Source organism: Leptosomus discolor, chromosome 4, assembly GCF_034619465.1.
Source record: "Leptosomus discolor isolate bLepDis1 chromosome 4, bLepDis1.hap2, whole genome shotgun sequence".
Lineage (NCBI taxonomy): Eukaryota > Metazoa > Chordata > Aves > Leptosomiformes > Leptosomidae > Leptosomus > Leptosomus discolor.
The window spans coordinates 52383284-52405067 of record NC_141394.1 but is presented as its reverse complement, the minus strand read 5'-3'; the positions used below and the strand labels follow the sequence as shown (position 1 = coordinate 52405067).

At 37.3% G+C, this 21784-nt stretch overlaps 1 protein-coding gene across 1 annotated transcript in view; it reads left to right on the top strand.

Annotated features, from left to right (window-relative positions):
• The window catches only part of EXOC1 (exocyst complex component 1), a 30239-nt gene extending 9399 nt beyond the window's left edge, over positions 1-20840 (top strand). The window contains exons 9-21 of the mRNA XM_086464055.1: positions 33-142; positions 638-691; positions 4814-4963; positions 6406-6511; positions 9399-9443; positions 10599-10762; positions 12473-12583; positions 13070-13146; positions 13692-13920; positions 15076-15259; positions 17495-17694; positions 19204-19398; positions 20163-20840. Coding sequence (XP_086320181.1) covers positions 33-142; positions 638-691; positions 4814-4963; positions 6406-6511; positions 9399-9443; positions 10599-10762; positions 12473-12583; positions 13070-13146; positions 13692-13920; positions 15076-15259; positions 17495-17694; positions 19204-19398; positions 20163-20315 — 1778 coding nt within the window. The 3' untranslated portion in view covers positions 20316-20840. The remainder of the gene's footprint in view (positions 1-32; positions 143-637; positions 692-4813; positions 4964-6405; positions 6512-9398; positions 9444-10598; positions 10763-12472; positions 12584-13069; positions 13147-13691; positions 13921-15075; positions 15260-17494; positions 17695-19203; positions 19399-20162) is intronic.
• The last annotated feature ends 944 nt before the right edge of the window (positions 20841-21784 follow it).

Here is a 21784-nt window from a genome sequence, read left to right as displayed (position 1 = left end):
TTTGTACTCTGTGAGGTTCTTCTTGTTTTTAGGACACGATATGCTTCATGCAGTGAAACAGCAACAGCAGCGGTTTAGTGACTTGCGTGAGCAGTTTGCACGGAGACTTGCCAGTCATTTGAACAGCGTATTTGTTCAGCAGGTATTATTTCTTACTATTTTATGGGAAACTATCGGTCACAAACCTTTCCTGAGAAGAACAACAATCCACCTAAAACTGGATGTGTTCTGTGATAAAGGAATCAACTGGTAGAGGCACTTCAGGCTGAGATATTACTAAGCATACCAAACTATAGTTGCCTACAGAAGTCTCTTACACTTAAAAAGACCCTACTTCTTTTTAGTGGGGATTTATTTTAATTGTAAGGCTTGATTAATTGAGGAGAAAAAGCACTGACTTTTTTTAAAGGGTGTCAGAGGCTGAGAACATTGTAGGTCTTGCTGTCTGAACTTCAAGGGCCATAAAAAAAAACCAAGCCAACCCACAAACCCAAAGTGAAATGTCTAAACCTTTATTTTTGAGCCTTAACTTGAAATATGCAGAAATCATTGTCCCGAGACTTGTTTCCTAAAGGCTGGATTTCTTTTTTAGCATAATTTTTTTTAACTTCTGTATTTTTTTTTTATCTCCAATTAGTTTACTCAGACCCTCCTTCAACTCTATAACAAGTCCTACTCTCTTTCAGTTCCAGTGAGTACATTGGGTTTGATACAAGCTTTTCTAACTAATTTTTTTGAGCTTGACTTACCTAACTAGCAGCTGCATCTTTAGTTTTACAAAAAGAAACTCGTCCTTACCGATTGCAGAGCATCAGACTTAGGCCCCTTTTCACATGCATTATTTTTATCAGCCCCCAAGCTTTCTTTATCTGTTTATGAATTAACATTCCTCTGATCTGATCTCCAGAAATTGCTAAGAGACAGATTGAGATGTATGGAGGAAAAATATTTTGAGGAAACTGTAGTATGTGTACAACTGTACAGATAACTGCAGTCGTGTGAAATTGTAACATTCGTAAATGAAAAATAATCCTGTTTTTATACATATTAGCACAATCAAAGTTTTACAAGTTTTAGTTTTTATATATTAGGCTGTGTGCAGAAAATGGAGTAGAGTTATGCTGCATAAATGTATAGAAAATAGCATTTGAGAGTCCAAGCCTGGCTTTTTACAGCAAAGATAAGTGCTTCCTACATTTTCTTCACTTTGCAGAAGAATTCCAGTTCTACAGCATGTTTAAATTTTTTTCCTTTAGCTTCTGTTCTTGAGAAGGTATGCTTCTCCTGTTACTTTTCATATTCTGGAAAACTGAGCACAGACTATGTGTCCTGGCCTCTAAATGGGCAAGCAGAAGCTATGTTGTGTAAGTCCTGTGTAAATGCGTTTGCAGCATTTGAATATTGGACTTGCTTGTGAAAGTGGCTGTTTAACAGAATGCTTATGCTGATGTTCTGTTCTGAGGGTTTTATTTCTGCAATTTTTAAATATTTTAATTTTTTTTTTAAATTCTCTTACTAATAGTGGCCTTACATTGTCTTTGATATAAACATGCCTTCTGATAAGTTTAGGCCTGCTGTGAGGTGTTAATCAGCAGATAAAAAATATGACCTTGCTGTAAGCTTAAGCAGGAAGAGTTCATTAACTGCAAGAGATGAGCCTCTGCAGAGCCTTTTTGCTTGTGGTAAAAGAAAAAAAAAAAAAAAAAATCTTCATTTTGAGGTATGAACTCAAGTGTTGGAGGTGTAACAGATTTTTGTGTTATCTTACTAAAATGACTTTGTTTTGTTAGTCTGATGAATAGCAATTTCTCAGTCTCATGTTTTTGAAAAGTCTGAACTGGAATACTTTGTTACCTTTAACATCTGAAGAGTTGCATTATTTGTTTAGAATGTTTCATTGGAAAAAAAAAGAAAGCACTTCAGAGAAAACTAGGGCCAATAAAGATTTCTAAATTAAAATGGCAAATGAAAACACAATGCTGTCTAGGCAGCTGCTAATACAAGCAAGACATATTCTGATTCGTAACTCATTAGATGGAAAACCAAAGTTGCATTGACATTTCCGCCTAAATATATTATCTTAGAAGTATGAAATTCTTCTTTTTTTTAAAAAAAAAAATCAAACAAACCAAATGCTGTGATTCAAACTACTGTTGTAAGATATTAAGGTGCTTCATCTCCTTTACATAAAAATGAGAATAAATCTTAAAAGTTTTGAACAGAAATGCAACTTTGGATTGCCATTCACTGCAGTGTTAAAAACTGTTTGCAGTAACTGTTACTAACAGTTAATGTAGTTGTCTTTATTGTGTGCTAATAATATTTGATTAAGCTTACTGTGTGTCTGTAACTTGAAAAAAATTGTTTCTAGCAACCATGTTTGGCATCCAATTAAAAGGCAACTCTGGGCTTTCTGCCTTTGAAATACAAAGTAGTTTGAAGCTTTGAAGTTTGTGAAATAGTTGAGTAACAAACTTGCAGTATGACTTGGTAACAGTTGGTATAAATGTATGTATAGTGAGAGGAAGCCTGTTAACTAGATGTAGAAGGTACACCTAGAAGCGCCGTCATGTTTTAGAGCAGACTTGAACAGGACGTAATTTAGGACAACTGGAACGATTAGTCCTGTGGAAAAGTTGGCTTGGAGAGAGAAATTTATCTTGGGAGGGGATTTGTCATCTAGCTTTATGAAGAATGCTACTACTAAGCAAAAATAAAGTTGTGTGTAATAAACAGTCATGAATAAAATTGTTAGGTGAAAGAAGCAATAAAAATTTATATAGCTGAGTATTTCCTAGCAGTAATACGAACTAGCCTTTGGACTGACTTATTTGAAGAAAACAGTAAAAGCCAGCTGGTAAATTATCTTAAACTATAGTGAACTTGAACATTAAAATGCTTGCTGTAGAAATGTTGCAAACCAGGGGATAGGAGAAAAAACCCATGAAAACCATAAATGGTTTTGTCTATCTAGTTTTAATAAAAGCATATCAAAGATCTGTTGAAAATATTTGCTATATGCATGCCCAGAAGTACACACAGTATCGAGTAAGACCTCAGTAATCCCATCAGCAGCTGCGTGGCTAATGCTGGCTGGATTCCAATTCCAAATTATGTGTTTCAATAATTACACTTTACAAAATTAGCTTTTTATTGTAGTCAGCCTACAAGATTGGTTTTTTTTTTGAAGGGAGATTTATAGTATGACCCTTCACCATTGTCTGTGAGAATAAATGAAGTTGTCTAGGGCTTGTTTCTTGGGTCCATTTGTGTCTCAGTTTGTGTAGTTAATAGAACAGGACTCAAAGTAAGTGCATGTTCATGCTGAATACAAAAAAGTAGTCCAGCTTTATTCAGAAGCTGGCGTGTTTGCATTGCGTTGCTTAGTAAAGGTTAGTCTTTTACAAATAATATCAAGGCTCCTATCTTTTTTTTTTTTTTAAAAAAAAAAAAAAACAAAAAAACCAAAAAAACCCCACAACCAAAAATCTGTGACCAAGTTGTGGAAGCTTTTAGGGCTTTTTTAACCAAAGACTTGAACTGATCAGTACCCAATACAATAGAGAAGGGTGAGCCAAGGTTGCTTTAGTTTTGAATCTGTGATCCAAACTGGCTTCTCTTCCAACTTGAAGACATGCGAAGGCAGTTTTTAAACTGTGTGGTTTATATACTGCCAGCTTGTCACTTCCAAGATGGAACTGTCCAGGAATGCTTCCTCTGTCAGGGACTGACATTGACTGACCTGTGTTATGCTACAGGAGTTGGAGACCAATTAGGACAATCCTTTTGTGCTGCTATGGCACAAATTACACTTAAAATCATGTTCTGTTGCTGTATTTATTGCAAGGCTGGTAAAAAAAGACTTTACAGAAAATATTAAAGGCATTTTGAAATGAAGTCACATCTTCCCCTCCATTAACCCAGGGCTAACGTGTATTCTGCTGAATGGCTGAACTGTGGTGTTACCTTGCTTGCTTCCTGAATTGCCCAGGAAGCTTGTGAGTTCAAGCAAGTGAAAACTTTAAAAAGCTAAATCGTGTGTTCTTCAAGCAATATAATGTCATCTTCACTTAAAGCATAGTGTATTTTTCAGAAGATAAGCTGGAGAAAGGGAGGAGCATGAAATTAGTAGCTTGCTGTTAAATGGTTTATGATGCATGTTGTAAACTGTTTAGTAAATGTTTACTGAAAGTCTGTGTGTGTCTATGTTTGTGTGGAGGGAAAGAGAATGTGCGTGAACTGATGTTTATGAGACTTGACCAAGTCTTGGCCAAAGAGGACTAAAGGAGGTTGAATTGGAGCAGGCTTTCGGAGGTGTAGTATAAAGCTCGTCATTAACACCTAGGCCACCCATTGACCGGGCACTTGAAATGTCTTATGGTAGGTGGGAACAACAAATTTTAAAAGAAGCAGCTATGGATTTTTTTGTTTTGTTTAGAGAAATGATGTGATAATCTCCTAGAATTTTCCAGAAACAGTTGAGCACTTGTCATTAAATCTACGCTGAGGTATACCTTGCATTCTCATGCAAAAAATGCCAAATTGACTCACCCTGAAGGCAGAGGTGAACAAGAGCATTACAGTGAACAAGCTTACTAAGATGCATTACTTGCCACAACTATAATATCTCGGTGTCTTTATTATGTTTGGCGTTTTTTCAATCTGTGTCTCTAGACTTTGTTTCTGTGCAAGGTATTTTGATGCTTTTCTGTTTGTCTGAAGGGGATGCTGTCTTCATTTTAAGTTTTTCAGGAAACTTCTAGTACGTCTGTATAGTGCTTCCAGATTTACTTTAATACTTTCTCTTATCAAGGGTCACGATCAGAGTTCTACTCTTGCCCAGCATTCTGTTGAATTGACATTACCCAATCACCATCCATTTCACAGAGATTTACTTCGATATGCTAAACTGATGGAGTGGCTCAAGAACACAGATTATGGAAAATACGAAGGGCTAACGAAGGTATGTGAATTGCTCAAATTATGCTACAGAATGTGTGCAACAGACCATTTTTGAGAGTCAGAAGAATTGCCTGTGTGTATGTGCATGTCCTTTTAATATTCCTTTATATTAAATTCTAATTCACTGCTCCTCTTTTATTGTACTTCTTTAGAATCCGAAACTTCATTTTTGGTAATTGTTGTATCTTGCGTTGTTTTTTTCCCCTCCAAGTTTCTGTATCTCTGTTCTGAAGTATCATAAGCTATTAATCTTGTATTTATGTAAAACAAGCTTTCCATTTTACAGTCTGGTAAGGAAAATAATTAAGCTATTTTCGTGTTGATGTGCTTATTACCTGTGTGACACCTTTATTTCAACAGACCTTCATCTTACTTGGGAATACCAAAAACTTCAGAGGTGTCTTGTGAAGTAGATTGAATAGAAATGTTTTGCTTTGTATATCTGTAACTTTTAACTACCTTGTTTAAAACTAATATGGAGTGAAAAAATTACTACAGAAATATAGAAAATGTTTACGTAGAAGTCAAGGGAAAGTTAGTCCTTAGAGAACAAGGCTTCTTTTGTTGAAGTACTGTCATTCTTAAAAACTCAGCCGTGGAAGATTTAAATTAGACTCTCAAAATGGCTCTGAAATAGTTGTTGTTTTGCCTTCGGTGCAAGGCAAATGGTCAATGAATGGCTGACATCTTTGTGATCTTCTAATAAAAAATGGAGACTTTCATATTTATGTGTTATGTGCTAAGTAACAAAATTTTGAAGAGCATAGGAAAAAATTCTTGAGTCATCTTAGTCAATAAATAAAATATTATTATAACCTTTGTACTAAAAATCTAAACAAACCAGATAATCTTCAAACTTATTTCAGTTGTTGTGCCTCTTGTGTTTTTAAAATTTGAGCATATTTTTGGCAGTGTTGCAAACAAGTTATTTTGGGATTGATTGACTCATAGCAAGTAGGCACAGAGAGTTTGTGCCTCCCAAAGTTTTCTGGTCTTTTGTTTTCCTTCTGAGAATAGTGATAAAGGAGGTCATTTGCTCAGGAAGATGTGTAGGAATGGCAACCTATTTGCTTTTGGGGGGGACATAGTAAGAGTCTAGAAAGAGAGGCTGCAGATAATGGTGCTGAATTGTCTCCATTCTACCCTTGAATTGAGTTCTATGAAGCTCTACCACTAGTAATCCTATTTGCATATACCGCATTGCCTGTCTTTCCTTATGGAGGAGAAGAAGCAGTTTCTGATGCTCAATGAACTCACTAGGAAAGTTAATATAACATGCTTAAATATCATTAATGTATTTTTGTGCATGCTACCTAAATATATAGTCCAAAACAGTTTGTTATTTAGTAGAACTTACATTTTCTGGGTTTTAAGAACTTTTCAACTGTAAAAGACAAAGGCAATATGTATACCTGTTAACTACCTTTACTTCTTTCTTTTAAGAATTATATGGATTATTTATCACGACTATATGAAAGGGAAATAAAAGATTTCTTTGAAGTTGCCAAGATCAAGATGACAGGCACAACCAGAGAAGGAAAAAAGTTTGGTAAGCTTCCAGGAGGCACATATCTTGCTTTGAATCTTATTATTTGCTTATAAAATACTCATTACAAAACCTAAGTCAAATTTTATGATGGTGTAGGATTGTTTACTTTTGGCAACATAGAAGTAGTTGGATGAAAAATACAACTGGTAAAATTTCTGACTTCTACAAGGCCAAAGTAGCACAACTGAAATCTTGTGAAATTGGTCAAGATAGAAGGACAAAATATGATATTTCTCAGATTTTCAAATCTGCACTCACTTTTTAACAAGCTACCACCCATATTTTATTACTTGAACTATCGCACTTTACTAGAACAAATTTGGGAAATCAGCTCTTGTAGTTAAAGAAAGCTTGGGCAGCATGTGTTTGGGTTCCTTCTGCTATTATTTCTCCGTATTAAAAGTTTTGGGTAGATTTTGAAGAAGCTAGTTTTAATGCTAGTTCTGCCTAAAGAAACTTGTGTATTTCATTGTGCTTTCAGTGGGATTCACTCAGTCTGAGACTAGAAATCATACTTTGTTAACTTGCAGGTCGTTCCATTTAAAGGAATATGTATTCCTGCTAGGCTAAAAAGTCTAGTGTGTGTATGGAAGTGAAGCTTTTAAAAAAGTAGCCTGAATACTTAGATGTATTGTATTTATATTGTATTTATATATTGGCTATTCTATATTTTAAAGCGCACTGTTTCAAAACTTGTTTAAAATATTTATATTTGCCACAGTTCATCACTTTCCCAACTCTAAATTCAGAAATGCAGCTTTAACTAGTGAGTTCTCTCAAGCCTATTCTGGATCCTAAACTTCTGCTTTGAAGTTTGATGGTAGAGAACAGGAAAAAAAACAATGAAAGGAAGAAAACAGGAGGTGAGGTTTGACTGAGGGAAGGGGAAGCTGGAAAGATAAGTCTTGGCAAGCTATTGGGCATGGAGAGCAAGTGGTGCCATAATGTGTCATTGTCAGAACAGTTAAATTCATAAATGTTGAAAAGCTATCTTATTGCAAGAAAAAAACCCACTTTATCCTAAAATAAATTGATTTCTAAAACATTCTAAACACTTTCTTTTGGCACTTCTTTCGTCAATTGTATTTGTGAGGAGACAGTTTTTGTAGCAATTTCCTAACTTCTGTAAATGTTATGGAACGATCAGGCATTTTGGAGAAGGAGGTCCTTAATTTCACCAGCATATAAGAGCTGCACCTTGAGAAGACTTCTGTCAAATGTATTTATTTTTTAATAGCTTTATAACCGTGTGTAATTTCAAAGGCTTCTATGTGGAAGGTAGTGGTTGTATGATTACTAGTTGACATTAATTCAAAATAAATCACTTCTTAGTCGTAAACTTATTTAAGGAATAGTGGAGGTGCATAATGCTCCAGTTGTACTCAGACACTAAAGATGACCTGTTTCCAAGCTGTGTTGGTGTGTGTTCTTGCCTTTTTTTTGTGCTTTGGGAATAGCACTGCTATTTGAATGCCTCAAACGCAGAGGGGATGCTGGGAGATTTCTGGCATTCTGTGCTAGTGCAAGGTTCTTTGTCTGCATTTTTATGGCAAAAAAAATCTGGGTTGTGACCATTCACACTTGTCTTAAGTAGTCTTTTTTTTTTTTTTTTCTTTCTTTTCTGATGAAGCCAAGACTTTGATACTTAAATACCATAAAATCAATGTGGGAAAGAGTGCTACTACTGTCACATGTTTATATGAGGGGGCTTCTCAAAAGCCACTATGGCTCCCCTGATTATGCAGGGCCTGATCCTTGCCTGTAGTTCTTCATGTTTTGTAATGTAGTCCCATGAGTTTGGAAGTCGTGGATGATGAAGTGGGACCGATGCATGTGCCAAATATATCAGGCCTAAACCTTTTTATTCAAAAACTGCCAAAACCCTCAAGATCTAAAAACTAGGCTGGTATTAAATTTGAGTTTGATGTTACAAATGTCAGTAGTGTTGCCTACTTGAGAACATCTGGTATTTAAGACATGTTTGTGGCATTTAGAAGTATTTACTCATTCTATTACAGTAGGTTCTGCTTGCCTGCTCCATTTTGGGGGGCTTGTAGCATCCATCCTCATCAAGATCTTCTTAATACCACATATTGCTTTTAGTGTATGTATGCAAATGCCTCTTACTGGTTAGGGATTCTCTATTTACTACAAATGCCCATTTACTCTTAAATTTCATACTGAAGTCCAGTGAGGAAACTGGTTTATTATGAAAAAAAACCCCAGGAAAAGTAAAAAAAACACCTTGTAAATTTTTTTTTTTTTACTATGTATTTATTTTTTCATCCTCTCTGAATTTGCAGTCATCAGTTTTTGGTGCAGCATGAATACAAAAGATGTATTCTCTATGTAAACATCCTGATTTGCAAACAACAGAAAAGGTTAGCCAGTCTCTCTGTTGATAGGAGTAATTTTGCAGTATTAGTGGGCGTTTTTTAAATTGAAGAGGTGGACAATATCTCTGACTCAGTACAAAATTACCTAAGTACATTTTAGTTTCTTCATGTCTATTATTGATATGATGATTGATCTTGGAAACTGAGTCTTTTGCAATATTAACTCTGACAAATGAAACCCTAATTTAATGGACTTCTCAATTTGGGAGAACTTAAATACACGTCACCGAAAATGTTCTTTGAAGACATTATATAAGAAAAAGCCAAGTTTAATACCTAGAAACTTACTCTGTTTTCCATGTAGCTTAGATACTGAATTTCTAGAGTAGTACCTCTCCAACTAAATGTGTTTGCAATGTAGTTACTTGCTGCTTATAGTTCTCCGCATGTTTCTTTCCAGTTAGAGCTTAACTTGCATCTTGTGCATGGTTTGTGCAAACTGCATTTTAACTTGTCTTTGTCTTTGATGCTTGCAACCTAATCCATCCCAGCTACACTGCCTCGAAAAGAAAGTGCTGTCAAACAGGAAACTGAGAGTGAGTATAACTAGTTGCATTAGTTGGTATTGTCAATGCATGTGTGTCGATGTAAAGATGTAGTGCTGCATCATGGAAAATCTACCAAACACTGAAGCATTCCGTTCAGAATGAAATGAGCATTAGCAGAATCATTGTTGTTGCAAGGCAAAAATGAAGCACGCGTATTACGGCCCAACGTAGAAGTTGAGAAGGTTTGCAGGTAAAGGCAGCGCCTTTTGGTTTTTCCCATGCTACTAGTTGATATAAAAAATACGTTTGTGCCTGAGAGCGTGTCATAGTTTTCCAGCTCTTCCAATAGGTTGAGGTAACAACTTTTATTAGAACTATAGGCTTTGTTTTGTGTCCTTAGACTAGACGCCAACGTAGCGATTAAATGAAACGTCAGAATCCAGCTTTTAAGTTTCTTTGTGGTTGAGACGTGAGAAGTTTACATGGGGGTCAAATATTGACGAGTTCGTGGTCTTTTTCTGTTACCAGCTTTCTCCATCCTGTTCCAACCAGCCTGAAAATTTGGGAGGAAAAAAAAAAAAAAAAGATAGGCTCCTCACCTAGGAAGAGGGCCCACAATATCAGGAAGGAATGTCTGAATGTTACTTATGATCAAAAAGAAGGGGGAATGTTAGCAGTAGAGTTACTATGAGATTGTAGATCCAGCAAAATAGCTGGAGCAAACTATGTAGACGAAAGGATGTTAACAGACGAAAGATCAAGTTGGAGATGAAAGAATGCCTGTGTGTATGTGAAGCCTTTTATTTTTCCCTTTTGTGGATTAATTCTTGCTTGTGGCTTTGCCAAAAGTACATTCACAAAGATCATAACTGGTCTTTGCTTACAAGTTTTCAAGGAGAATATCTATCCCAGTGTTCCTGTATTTCACAGTTTTGTTCCTTTTATACCTTTTCCCATACTTTACAAGGAGGCCTTATATAGCTACGTTGTACTCTGAAACTTGCTGAACTATTTCAGATACCTTGTAACGAGAAAAGAACCTGTTTATAGCAAAAGCCTTTGCAGCTTAGACAAAATTTGAGTTATTTGATTTTAATGTAGGACTACTAGCAACACTTGATGTAATATGCTCTGTAATAAACCTGTTCTTGACTATTTTATTCTTCCTTTGCTTCCCTCCTTCATAATGTCTTTATTTCACAGGTCTTCATGGAAGTTCTGGAAAATTGACTGGGTCTACTTCTAGCCTAAATAAACTCTCTGTTCAGAGTTCGGGAAACCGTAGGTCTCAGTCATCCTCACTGTTGGATATGGGAAACATGTCTGCCTCTGACCTTGATGTGGCTGATAGAACAAAATTTGATAAGGTAAAGCCAAAATGTTGCATAGGATTCCTGCTTGGTTTTGTATTAGAAGTGTCTTACGTATCCTTCTTGCACTGTTTAAATCTTAAAACATGCCAATTTCAAATTCTGCATGCACCACGCATCCAATAAAGGCAATTTCTAAGAAATATGTAGATCAGAGTATTATTCTCTGATTATAAGATTCCATTTAGTTCCTTGATATGCTGCATGTGATCTTTAAATAATATTGAGCATAAAAGGGGGTCTGTCAAGTTTAAGCCAAATATGCATCTTTAAGCAAATAATTCAACTCATTAACTCTTCAACTTGTTTTATTTTTTCTCAGTACAAATGTTCACGTGTTCTGTCACAGTTTGCCAGTATCTAAGCAAAAGTGAAATCTTTTAGCCAGGACTTGAGCATGGCCCATGTTATTTATACTGGTTTCACCTGAAAGTTATAATCAGTTTTTAGCTTTAACCAATGGCACTAAGTTATTATTGAAGTGTTCTCAGCATCTGTTTGAAAGCCTGCTGTCCTTAGCATCTGGTTTGTTTTTTTTTCCTGAACCTTTAGAAGTGACAGTACTCCTCACTTCTTGTGGAATTAACTCCTCAGTACTGTGGAGAGAAAAGGAGCCGTTATCAGAGTGAGAGAAAAAAACAGTTTTCAGGTTCTCTATTGAATTGTTTGATGGAGATGAGTGTTTTTCTTCTGACTTCTTCAAACCCTTGCTCAATCTTTTTCTGGGAGAAGTATTATATGCCTGAAACAATACTAACTGTTATTACAGACCTGTAGCAGCAACTTGTCTAGAACTGAATTGACAGCTTTTAAAAACAATTTTGTACAGGTATTGTGCTATTTTTTTCAACAACTTCTGACTTTTGTCTCATACCCATTGGGGACATGTAAGTGTAACTAATGTATACAGAGTTGTAAGCTAGTGAGCTGAACTAGTATGTTTTTTCATTTTTTTTTTTCTTATTTTCTCTAGGGAAATTCAGTAGTGTGGATTTACTATGTGGTTAGATAGGTTCCATTTATGTAAATTATTAAATGTCTTAATCCTTAAATACTTGCAGAGAAAATTCCATTTTGTGTAAAGATGACGGGTTAGAAGTATGTCTAACACCTGACTTACAATTTCATGTATTAATGAAATTAAATTATTTTAATGAATTATTGCCAAAATAATATTTAATTTTGGACTAAATCTAAACATTATGATGAATAATTCTATTTCAGTACAAAACCTGCTATTGGTTTCTGTAGCAGCTATGTGGAAACTTTCTGCAGAGCAGTTATCTCCTACATACAGTTTACCTGTTTTTCTTCCCTGAGGCTTTTAATTTTGTTTTCTTCCTCTCAGCAATCCAGGCAGAAAAAAGGGTGGCAAAACCCATGACTTACTATTAAAATCTGAATGTTTACATTATAGCGCAAAAGCCCTTCCTCAGGCTGTAACTAGAAAACTTGTAGTTGTGGAAAAACATAGGTGGTTCTTTTCTTCCCAGTGTTACATGGATGAGAAGGGACTGTGTTGAAGGTGCAGGTATCGCTTTCAAGGATTTAAGTAGAAGCTGTTTTCATTTCTGTTAAGTAGAAATAAGCCTTCTAAAGCTTACTGAAGATAGGAAGTATAAAATCCTATGCAACAAACAATTAAAATTGGTATTACTAACTGTTTATGGTATTTGGTGTGTTGATAAAATATTTGGCTTTCTTTAGATTTTTGAGCAAGTATTAAGTGAACTAGAGCCTCTGTGTCTGGCAGAACAGGACTTCATTAGTAAATTTTTCAAGCTACAGCAACATCAGAGCATCTCGGGAACAGCAACGGTATGACTCTTCTTCTGTCACTGAAGTAAAAAAATACTGAACAGGCCTCATGAGGCCTGTTTAAAAGATAAATTCTGAATTTATTTGGCAATTGTGTGATCCAGGTGATCAATAATTTGTTTTTTCTCCATTAGCTGGCAGAATCTTTATTTTTGGCTGACCAATACAAAATCTATTAAAGGAGGACTGACAGGTTTCTTTTGCCATGGCTGTGTTTCCTCAGAAGATCACAGTAAACACTTCATCATGCCATGTAGGAAGGCAATGGAGAGTAATTGTGGATACTGTTGTACTTGGTGGAACATGACCAGAAAACTGCCAGAAGCTTGCAAACCACTGTATTTGCTACTTTGGGGGGAGGAAAAAGGCGTGTGTGTCAGGGGGAGGCTGATAATTTTGTTGGTTTTGGCAGATATACTTACCACTTAGATATAGAATTGGACACAAGCTTTCAGCTTTCTTTAGATACATTCCTTGTTCTTACAGAGTGAAGCAGAGGAAATGGATGGAGGAGTTTTATCTCGTTCATACACTTCTGGTGTTCCACAAACAGTATCGTCTGAGTATGTGCTGCTGTTGTCTGTTATTGATTCTTAAGCCTACGCATTAATTCATTTGGCATATAAAACTTTCTTCTCTATAATCAGAAATTGTTCCCTTTTAGTGAAAGTAAATAGAGAACTCATAATTTGTACCTAGACACTGAATGTGTCAGTAAACATAAACATGTTTGTATATAGGATGGTTGTTTCTGTCTATAGTAGTATAAAAAAAATGCTTAATTATCTAATAGCTTGCAGAGTGAAACTAGACACTAATATGTAAAATATACTTTGGAAAATATGCTTAGCAGAATTCTGAATTTGAGTGTGTGGCAGCTTCCACACAGAAAATACTTCTTGGAATATTTTATACCTGTGACTATTGATTTTTACTGTGTGACATTGGCATTTCTTCCCTTAGCAGCCTTCTCAAAATCATGAGACTTGTTGAATACAAATGAGACCACTATATCCAATAGATTTATCCTAAAAATTTTATCAAAGAACATGTAAAATAGCTTAGTAAACTGTCAGAGTAATATTTTTATCTTGTGCATTTTTCATAGGAAGGACATGATCCGACAAATGATGACAAAAATATTTCGTTGTATTGAACCTGAGCTGAATAATCTTATAGCGCTGGGGGACAAGATTGATAGCTTTAACTCCCTTTATATGTTAGTTAAGATGAGCCATCATGTATGGACAGCACAAAACGTGGACCCAGCTTCCTTTCTCAGCACAACACTCGGAAACGTTTTGGTGACAGTCAAAAGGAACTTTGATAAATGCATTGTAAGTTCTTTAGTTACTCTGATTAAGCTAACTGCAATATTACAGGACGCACACTCCTACCCACTTTGATTTTGCGTTTCTTTAAATTTTTGCTTTTCCTCTGAAGTGAAAGTGAGTAACTTTATTGCACTTCTACTGGCCAAACCTTCAAAAGAAGAAACCAATTGGTGGTTGCTTCTTTTCCCTCTCCATTCAGTTTTCTTCAGTAATTCCCTATTTGTAACAAATATGACCACTCATTCACTGCTGTGAACTAGCTGACATTTTTAGTTATTTGTTTAAACTTGGACCCTTCCTGAGATTTCTGAATGCAGTCAAATAAACTATTGCTCTCTGCTTCTTTTTTTACTTACCAGAACAAAACCTCATGGACTTAGGAGGGTTTTGGTTTTGGCCTTTAAGCATAATCTGCCAAGTAGACATCTCTTCCATGTGCTCAGTTATTTCTGTCTTATATCTAACAAAAACTTGGTTTAGATAAAATGGCAAATCTTTTGGCAGTAGCAGAGGCAGCTTCTACTGTCAGAAACTTCCTTTTGTTGATTACAGTATGACCATTGTATGAAATATGGCAAGTTTAGTGAAAACATAGCTGCTGGTACAGCTTTTTTTTTATTGTCATTAATGTAATTTGATGTTAGGCCGACATAATTAGACTGACCATTCTAGATCAGTGTAATGCTTGAAATATTTTGAAGCTGATTTTTTTGGATTATACTCAGAAATAAAATTTCAGTACAAGGTTAAAGACACTTCCTCTAGCAAAAGGAATTGTTAGCTTGGCTCGATCAGAAAAGCGAAGTTCCTTGATAGATTACAGAATGAAAAGTGTTAATTGCTTCTGGTAGATAAGTTTGTTTTTTGTTTTTTGTTTTTTTTTTTTTACCTTAATACTAAGTGAAAAAAGGAGAATAAAAACTGGGAGATTTTGCTTGCCCATCTTCCTTTTTTCTTTCAAACTATTTTATTTCTTAACAAATTTTCGAGGGTAAAAAGGGAGAAAGACTAAGATTTACTAATTGAAAGATAAAATTATTTCAGTGTTTGAATAAATGTCAGTTTTTCAGTATGTCTGCATTTTTCTTTTCTTTTACTAATTGTTACATGGTCTGGAGTCATATATTAAAGTCTAACATCTGTTGTTTTAAATTTAAGAGTAATCAAATGAAGCAGATGGATGAAGTAAAAATCTCAAAGAAGAGTAAAGTTGGGATCCTTCCATTTGTTGCTGAGTTTGAAGAGTTTGCAGCCCTTGCTGAATCAATTTTCAAAAATGCAGAACGACGAGGAGATCTAGACAAAGCCTACATAAAGCTTATTAGAGCTGTTTTTGTCAGTGGTAGGTCTTTTGAGGTTGTCATAGTTAATAAAATGGTAATTTCTTCCTATTTATATATAATTTTGCTCCAATTAACAGATAGTTCTTTTTTTTTATATAAGATTCTGTGTTGCAAACCTCGTGACCAACATTGCGCTGAAATGTTGGTTATCTCTGTTATCAGTAGGAGAGCAAGTGTAAACCTGTTGACTGTAATACACTTTTTGTAGCTGTTTGCCTTTGTACATACCTGTAAAGTAACTTTCAGTTATGACAGAGGGAAACTGTTAAGATTCTGGAGGCAGAGAGGAGAAGGCAGCAACATGACACGTTCAGTCTGAAGGTTTCCTGTCTTTTCTCCCCCAGTGTAGCTTATATGAGGAGATGGATCTCGATGGGATCCCTGGCATTTGGCCCTAATACAGTTCATTGTCACAGCCCTGGCTAAAATAAATCACTTGAGTTCTGGCTATGAATTTGACCCGTTCTTGGCAGATTAGGTCCTTTTGTGACCTGGCCCGACACAGCAGAATGTCTCGCCAGTCCTTCCTATTTTCCCAGCTATAGTCTGGAAAAACAGCAGCAACGCCTGTGTTCTACTGGCTTTATTCAACATTAACGAAAAAAAAAAAGGGGTGGGGTGGGGGGCAGCAGGGGTATGCAAGCCAATGAACTCTGGAAAAAATGTCCTTGCCTTTTACAATGGACACATACACGGCTGGACGAACCTCCCCATGCTGATTGACCTGCAGATTTGCAAACAACTCCACATATAGTAATTCCCAACCACTGAGGCCTACCTCTTTTTTAGGGGAAGGCTGGGCAAGAGGAGACAGTAGGGGCAATAAGGCTGGTCTGAGGACATCGTAGCACAGTGGTTCTGAACGTATTAGGAAATCGTGAAGGGACATTACTTCACAGTACAATAGACCAGAGTCCACATGTAGTCAGCAGGAGCATCACAGCTGATAAGACAGTAAATTTTGAAAATGTCTTTTTTATTTGGTTGCACCCAACTTTTCTGTCCTTAAGAATTTACTTCTTTAAGTAATACAACTAAGCAAACACCAATGGACAGGCAAAACTATACAAAGATAAAATAACTAGTGTAGGAAGAATTTAGAAAAGCATGTTTTAAAAGGGGTTCAAAATGATGCCAGTCAAATACTGAAGAAACAAAATCTTTTCAGACAAGTATACAGAAAACTTAAAGAACAAAGAATTATGATGGGGGCGGATAAGGAACAGAAGTAAAGAATGAAGATGAAACAAAGTTACAGTTATGTACAAAATCAGTGCAAGCAGAAGGATATTTAACTTACAAGTAATGTTTGAACCAGGTCAGAAAGATGTCCTATTTCAGGTAGAATTTGGAGGGCAGTGTAGAAAATTATATGGGAAGAACAAAATTGGCAGTAACGGAGTTTTCCTAGTTGGCAACTCGGTGTTCTGACTGAAATTAATGTGATCTTTAGTGATGTGCTGGTGCCCAGGATCACTTTCATGGTGGGCGTCCTGGTAGTCTCAGCAAAATGATTAATGGATGAGAAGGGGCTTAGAGACTTCATTGTGCTCTTAGTTGAAGCCATACTCTTTCAGCCTGCTTTTGGGTGCAATAAGAGAGTGATAGGTAGGATTTCTTTGCCTGCCATGGGTTTTTTTTGTGGAGGGGGGAGGGTGGCGGGGGTTGTGTGTGAAAGAAAGAGACCTATGTGCAGGATTATCCATTTTTGTTATTAAATTTGGGGATTGACAGTAGCTTTGACCATAAAACTCATAAACAAAACCTGAGAGACTGAGAAGTATGTTTTAAAAAAAACCTACCACCTTATTGAAGATTTTTATTCTAGCAAAGAGGGGAATCAATTTTCTTTTAAGAAACAGACTTTTTAAAAATAATTCTCTCGTGGAATTTGTTAGGGATAATTAAAGCATGCTTGTAAGCCTCCACAGAATGCAGGTTGTTTCTCACTTATGTAAATGAGACCATATGTAGTCATTATTTTGTATCTTTTTATAAATGACTTTTTTGGCATACAAATTTCATTGCCTTGGAGCCTATACATACCTGTTGCTTCTTTCGAAGGCTCTCAGATATTGATTTATTTAATGGAAATTATGACAGTCATACAAATGGTTATCATTGACATAAAATCCAAAATTCCTTTTCTGACAGTATTATGGTCATTGGTTATGTTTTTCTGAATTTGGTTGTCCTTTTGGTATTTTAAGTATTTTGCTTCCTTTTTCTTTCAGTTGAGAAAGTAGCTAATGAGAGCCAGAAAACACCCAGAGATGTGGTCATGATGGAGAACTTCCATCATATTTTTGCAACGCTTTCTCGCTTGAAAATTTCTTGTCTTGAGGCTGAGAAAAAAGAAGCCAAACAGAAATACACTGATCATCTTCAGTCTTATGTAATCTACTCGCTCGGACAGCCTCTTGAGAAATTAAATGTAAGTATATTTGAGTTTATACAGATATGCTACAGAGTAGTTTTTCTCAAGTGTTTAGATCGCACTATCTGATCTCTTTATCACTGCATCTATCATAATCTCTATTTTATTACTTTAGACTTGAGCATGTCTGGCAAGAGTACCCTACTCATGAATCTTGGATGAAAAATAACCAAATCTTTCATGGCAATTAATAGCACTGACTAAACCAGTTGAGTCTTAAGCAAAAGGTTTTGAGGAAGGAAAAAGCAAGGGGAAAAGTAATCAGGAGCTTTGGGATAATTTTCCCACCTCAGCTGCAGAGAAAATCGCTGTAGTTTCTGAACTGTTCAACAGCAAGAATTTTTTAGGAAAGTCCTGTATGTCCAAAGTTGAACTAAGTGTTAATCTGAATATGATTCTGGCTCAGTTCTGCCCACTTAATGTTTCCCGCTGTTTATTGTGTTTTCTATAAGCAGGATTTCAGCCATTCATTTTCTGAAAAGTCTAAGATGTATTCTCTTTTTGAAAATTCAGATGCTTTGTTACTGCTTTCCGCTTGTCATGGGTTGACTCTGGCCAGCACCGAAGCTGCCACATGACTAACTGCTTGCTTGCCCTCCCCTCCCCAAGCAGGACAGGGGAAGAGAACAGGAAGAGCAAAAGTGAGAAAACTTGGGGGTGCAGATAAAGACAGCTTAATCAGTGAAGGGGAGAGAGGGGGTGGGGGGGAATTAAAGTGATGCAAAGGCACCTCCCACAAGCAGACTGATGCCCAGCCAGTTTCTGAGCAGCAGCCACCTTGAAGACAAACACCACCCCACTCCCTCTTCTAACCCTAAATTTTATAGCCAAGTATGATGTTACATGCTATGGAATACCCTTTGGCCAGGGCTGACCTGTTCAGCAATAACCCAAACCCTGGTGTGTTACCAGCCTGTTCTAGCCACGAATCATAGCACCATGTGGGCTGCTACGAGGGAAGTTAACTCTGTCCTGGCCAGACTCAGTGCAGTGTTTCAAAGGGCGTTGTGGCTCTACGTGTATGTTCCCAGGCATACTCCCCTCCATTTTTATTATCTTGAGCCAGCTGGTGTGGGGCAAGGAGAAGAAGGCAATTATGAACAAATACTGCTGTTGTGTAACTATGGTTTAAGTAGAGAAATTCCTATTTAGGTGCTTACTCAGTTTGTCTGAAAGATTCAGTATTTTCCCAGGCTATGGCCTCACTAATTGAGGACTTTGAGGCTGACTCAGTATTAGTTAGTACACGGTTGCAAAGAAAAGCTTGATTTGCTTCTAGAAGTGATGGATTTCAGTTTTATGCTAGTACCTACGGAGGGCTGCGCAGACATTTGGCTGTGCTTTGATGTTTATGGCTGACCGCTACTTCATGCCCAATTAAACAACAAAAATGGGAGGAACCCATGACTGTTAAGCAGAATCAAGACTTAGCTACGCACGTGCTTGTCAAATTAAGTTAATTAGTTTAGATTTGTGGTACTCATCAATACTGTTACTGCTGGTTAGCATTTTTTTGAAGGTGTTGAAGCTCGTGTGGCACAAGGTATACGAGAAGAGGAAGTAAGCTATCAACTGGCTTTTAATAAACAAGAGCTTCGTAAAGTTATAAAGGAATATCCTGGTAAGGAAGTGAAGAAGGGATTGGATAATCTGTACAAGAAAGTAGATAAACATCTCTGTGAAGAAGAAAACTTACTTCAGGTAAACTAAATCATGGTTTAAAGATGTTGTAATGTTTACACAAAGGCTTGCTATTTACACAAAGGCTTTTTCATTTGTATTCGGTGAGAAGTGCCTAGCTTCAGCATAATGCTGAAAAAAACCATGAATTTTGAGCAGGTTTTTTGTATAATCCCACTGTGATTCTATTTGTTGTAACTTTGATTTGAACTGAGGTGGTAGAGAGTTCAGAAAGAAACTTCATGATTCCTTAGCTGACCATTAATGGGTGATCTCTGTTCTGCAAAACATACTGGAAATAGAGAGAACTAGATGCAAACGAATGGTTAACCTGATACAAAATTTAGCTGGCACACTGTAGCAGAATATACTTCAATTACATCTTTTCTGATAGTTACATTATCTAAGTTTTTTCTTGTACTTTTAACTTTATCACTGGAGTAAATGGTAAGTAGATTTGAGTTAAGCATGTATTAACAGCTTTTTAAAGTCTGAAACGTGAACGAGTAGCACTGTTCTGGTTTGGGGTGTTTAAAGACAAAAGCAATACCTCTTTTAGGGCAACTTCCTCCTCATCTTCACTATTTTCTGCTTCGCAGATTTGGTAGGAGTCCTCTAAATGTTAAAGATCTTCATGGGTAAAAACCTTCAATCTTTTTTTAAACGCAGCAGCTCAGTTTACTGAATGTTACTGGCAAGCTTTAGCTTTCAAGTGACACCTGAGCCAATGTTTTGTAGCTCCCATACAGTGTATTGTGCCAGCTGACATTTGCTTTCTCTGGCAGGTTGTGTGGCATTCCATGCAGGATGAATTTATACGACAATACAAGCACTTTGAAGGGCTGATAGCTCGCTGCTATCCTGGATCAGGAATTACTATGGAATTCACTATACAGGATATCTTAGACTACTGCTCTAGTATTGCACAGTCTCATTAGAAAGGGAGAGAAGCTTGCAAAGTTTGTGCCTGTGTATAAGGGAATTAAACACTATGAATGCTACTTGTTTTTAAAAGGTGGATTTCCACTTGTGTGTGTAGCTAACTGCCATGTATGTCAAGTTATACTCCTGCTTCCAGTGTCTTTCAGGGCAGAATGAAACCTTTGGGGATTTGTGGCTCTTCTACTGGGTTGAAGTACTGTTTGAAGGCATTAATTCTGTGAAACACTTTGGATATCGTTTTTTCCCTTCCCTTAATGTTCAGATACTTTTATTTATAATCCCTTTCTTGCTAAAAGCAGTAAGCACTACCATCATAGTATGCAAAAAGGATACTACTGTTTTCACTAATATTGTGCATCTTTGAAATTATGTGTAAGCATTAAGGACTATCAAATCTTTTTCCCTTCCTTGTTCTAGAAAGTATAGATGTGGAACTTTATGCAGTGGGAACACTGAATTCATGTGCTGAGCTGTAATGTGACTATGGCTATAATTCTTAATTAAACTGTGTTCATGATGTTCGTCTGTGGAGTTTTATTTCAAAAAGGCGAAAAGGCAGAGTTCTTTCCATTGTTTTGTCGCTGGGCCTTGAATTTGAACTGCTGTTTCTCAACACGTTTTTTTTTTTTTTTGTCCTTTTAGTAAGTATATAGCAGCATCAGTATACTCCTGCCTCATGTAACCCCTTCCTCCTCCTTAAGCTTCAGCTGCCCAGTGATTCAGGACCTAGTTTTTCTGTACAGCTTGAAATGGCGAAGCTGTTGGCTAGAGCTGGGCTGTCTGTAGAACAGGAACAGGTACAGTAACCGTAAACATGGCGACAGCGGTAACATTTTGGGTTTTGAGGTGCAGATGCAAGAATAAAACTCAAAAAGCGGTAGTACGAATGAGAATGTTACGAAACTCAGCAGATGGCGACTTGGCAACCCAGATTTGGGTGAGCACAGCAACACCTTGTAGCTCATTAACTCCTCGTTGCCTTGTGTTTACTAATGAAATACCCGGTCCAACTTGCGCATAACCTGCTTACCGTCTCTCTGCGCGGGGCGGAAGGCAGCCCCAGCGCCACCGAGGGCAGGCAAGCGTTGCACCGAGCAGCCCTTCCCCTCGACGAGCACAGCCACCTCAGCAGAGCGGCCTGCCCCTCGCTCTTACGTCAACCAACGCAACCCCTGACGTCTGGCCGCAGCCACTCCGCCACCCGCAACTCCCCCCTCGGCGGCACATGCAGGTAAGACCCCCCGGACAAGGCTCGCCCGCGTTGACGGCGGCTCCGCAGCCGGCCCGGCCTGCCCCAGCACCGGGCTCCACCGGGAACGCCCGCTCCCGCCCCTGCTGCCAGGGCGACGCGGCGCGGCGCGGCACAGCATGCACGTCATCCTCCTCCGCCCTTAGCGCGAGGACTGCCGGTCGCGCGGGAAGGGGCGGTGAGGGCGGCGATTGGCTCGGCCGGCAGTGGGTACGG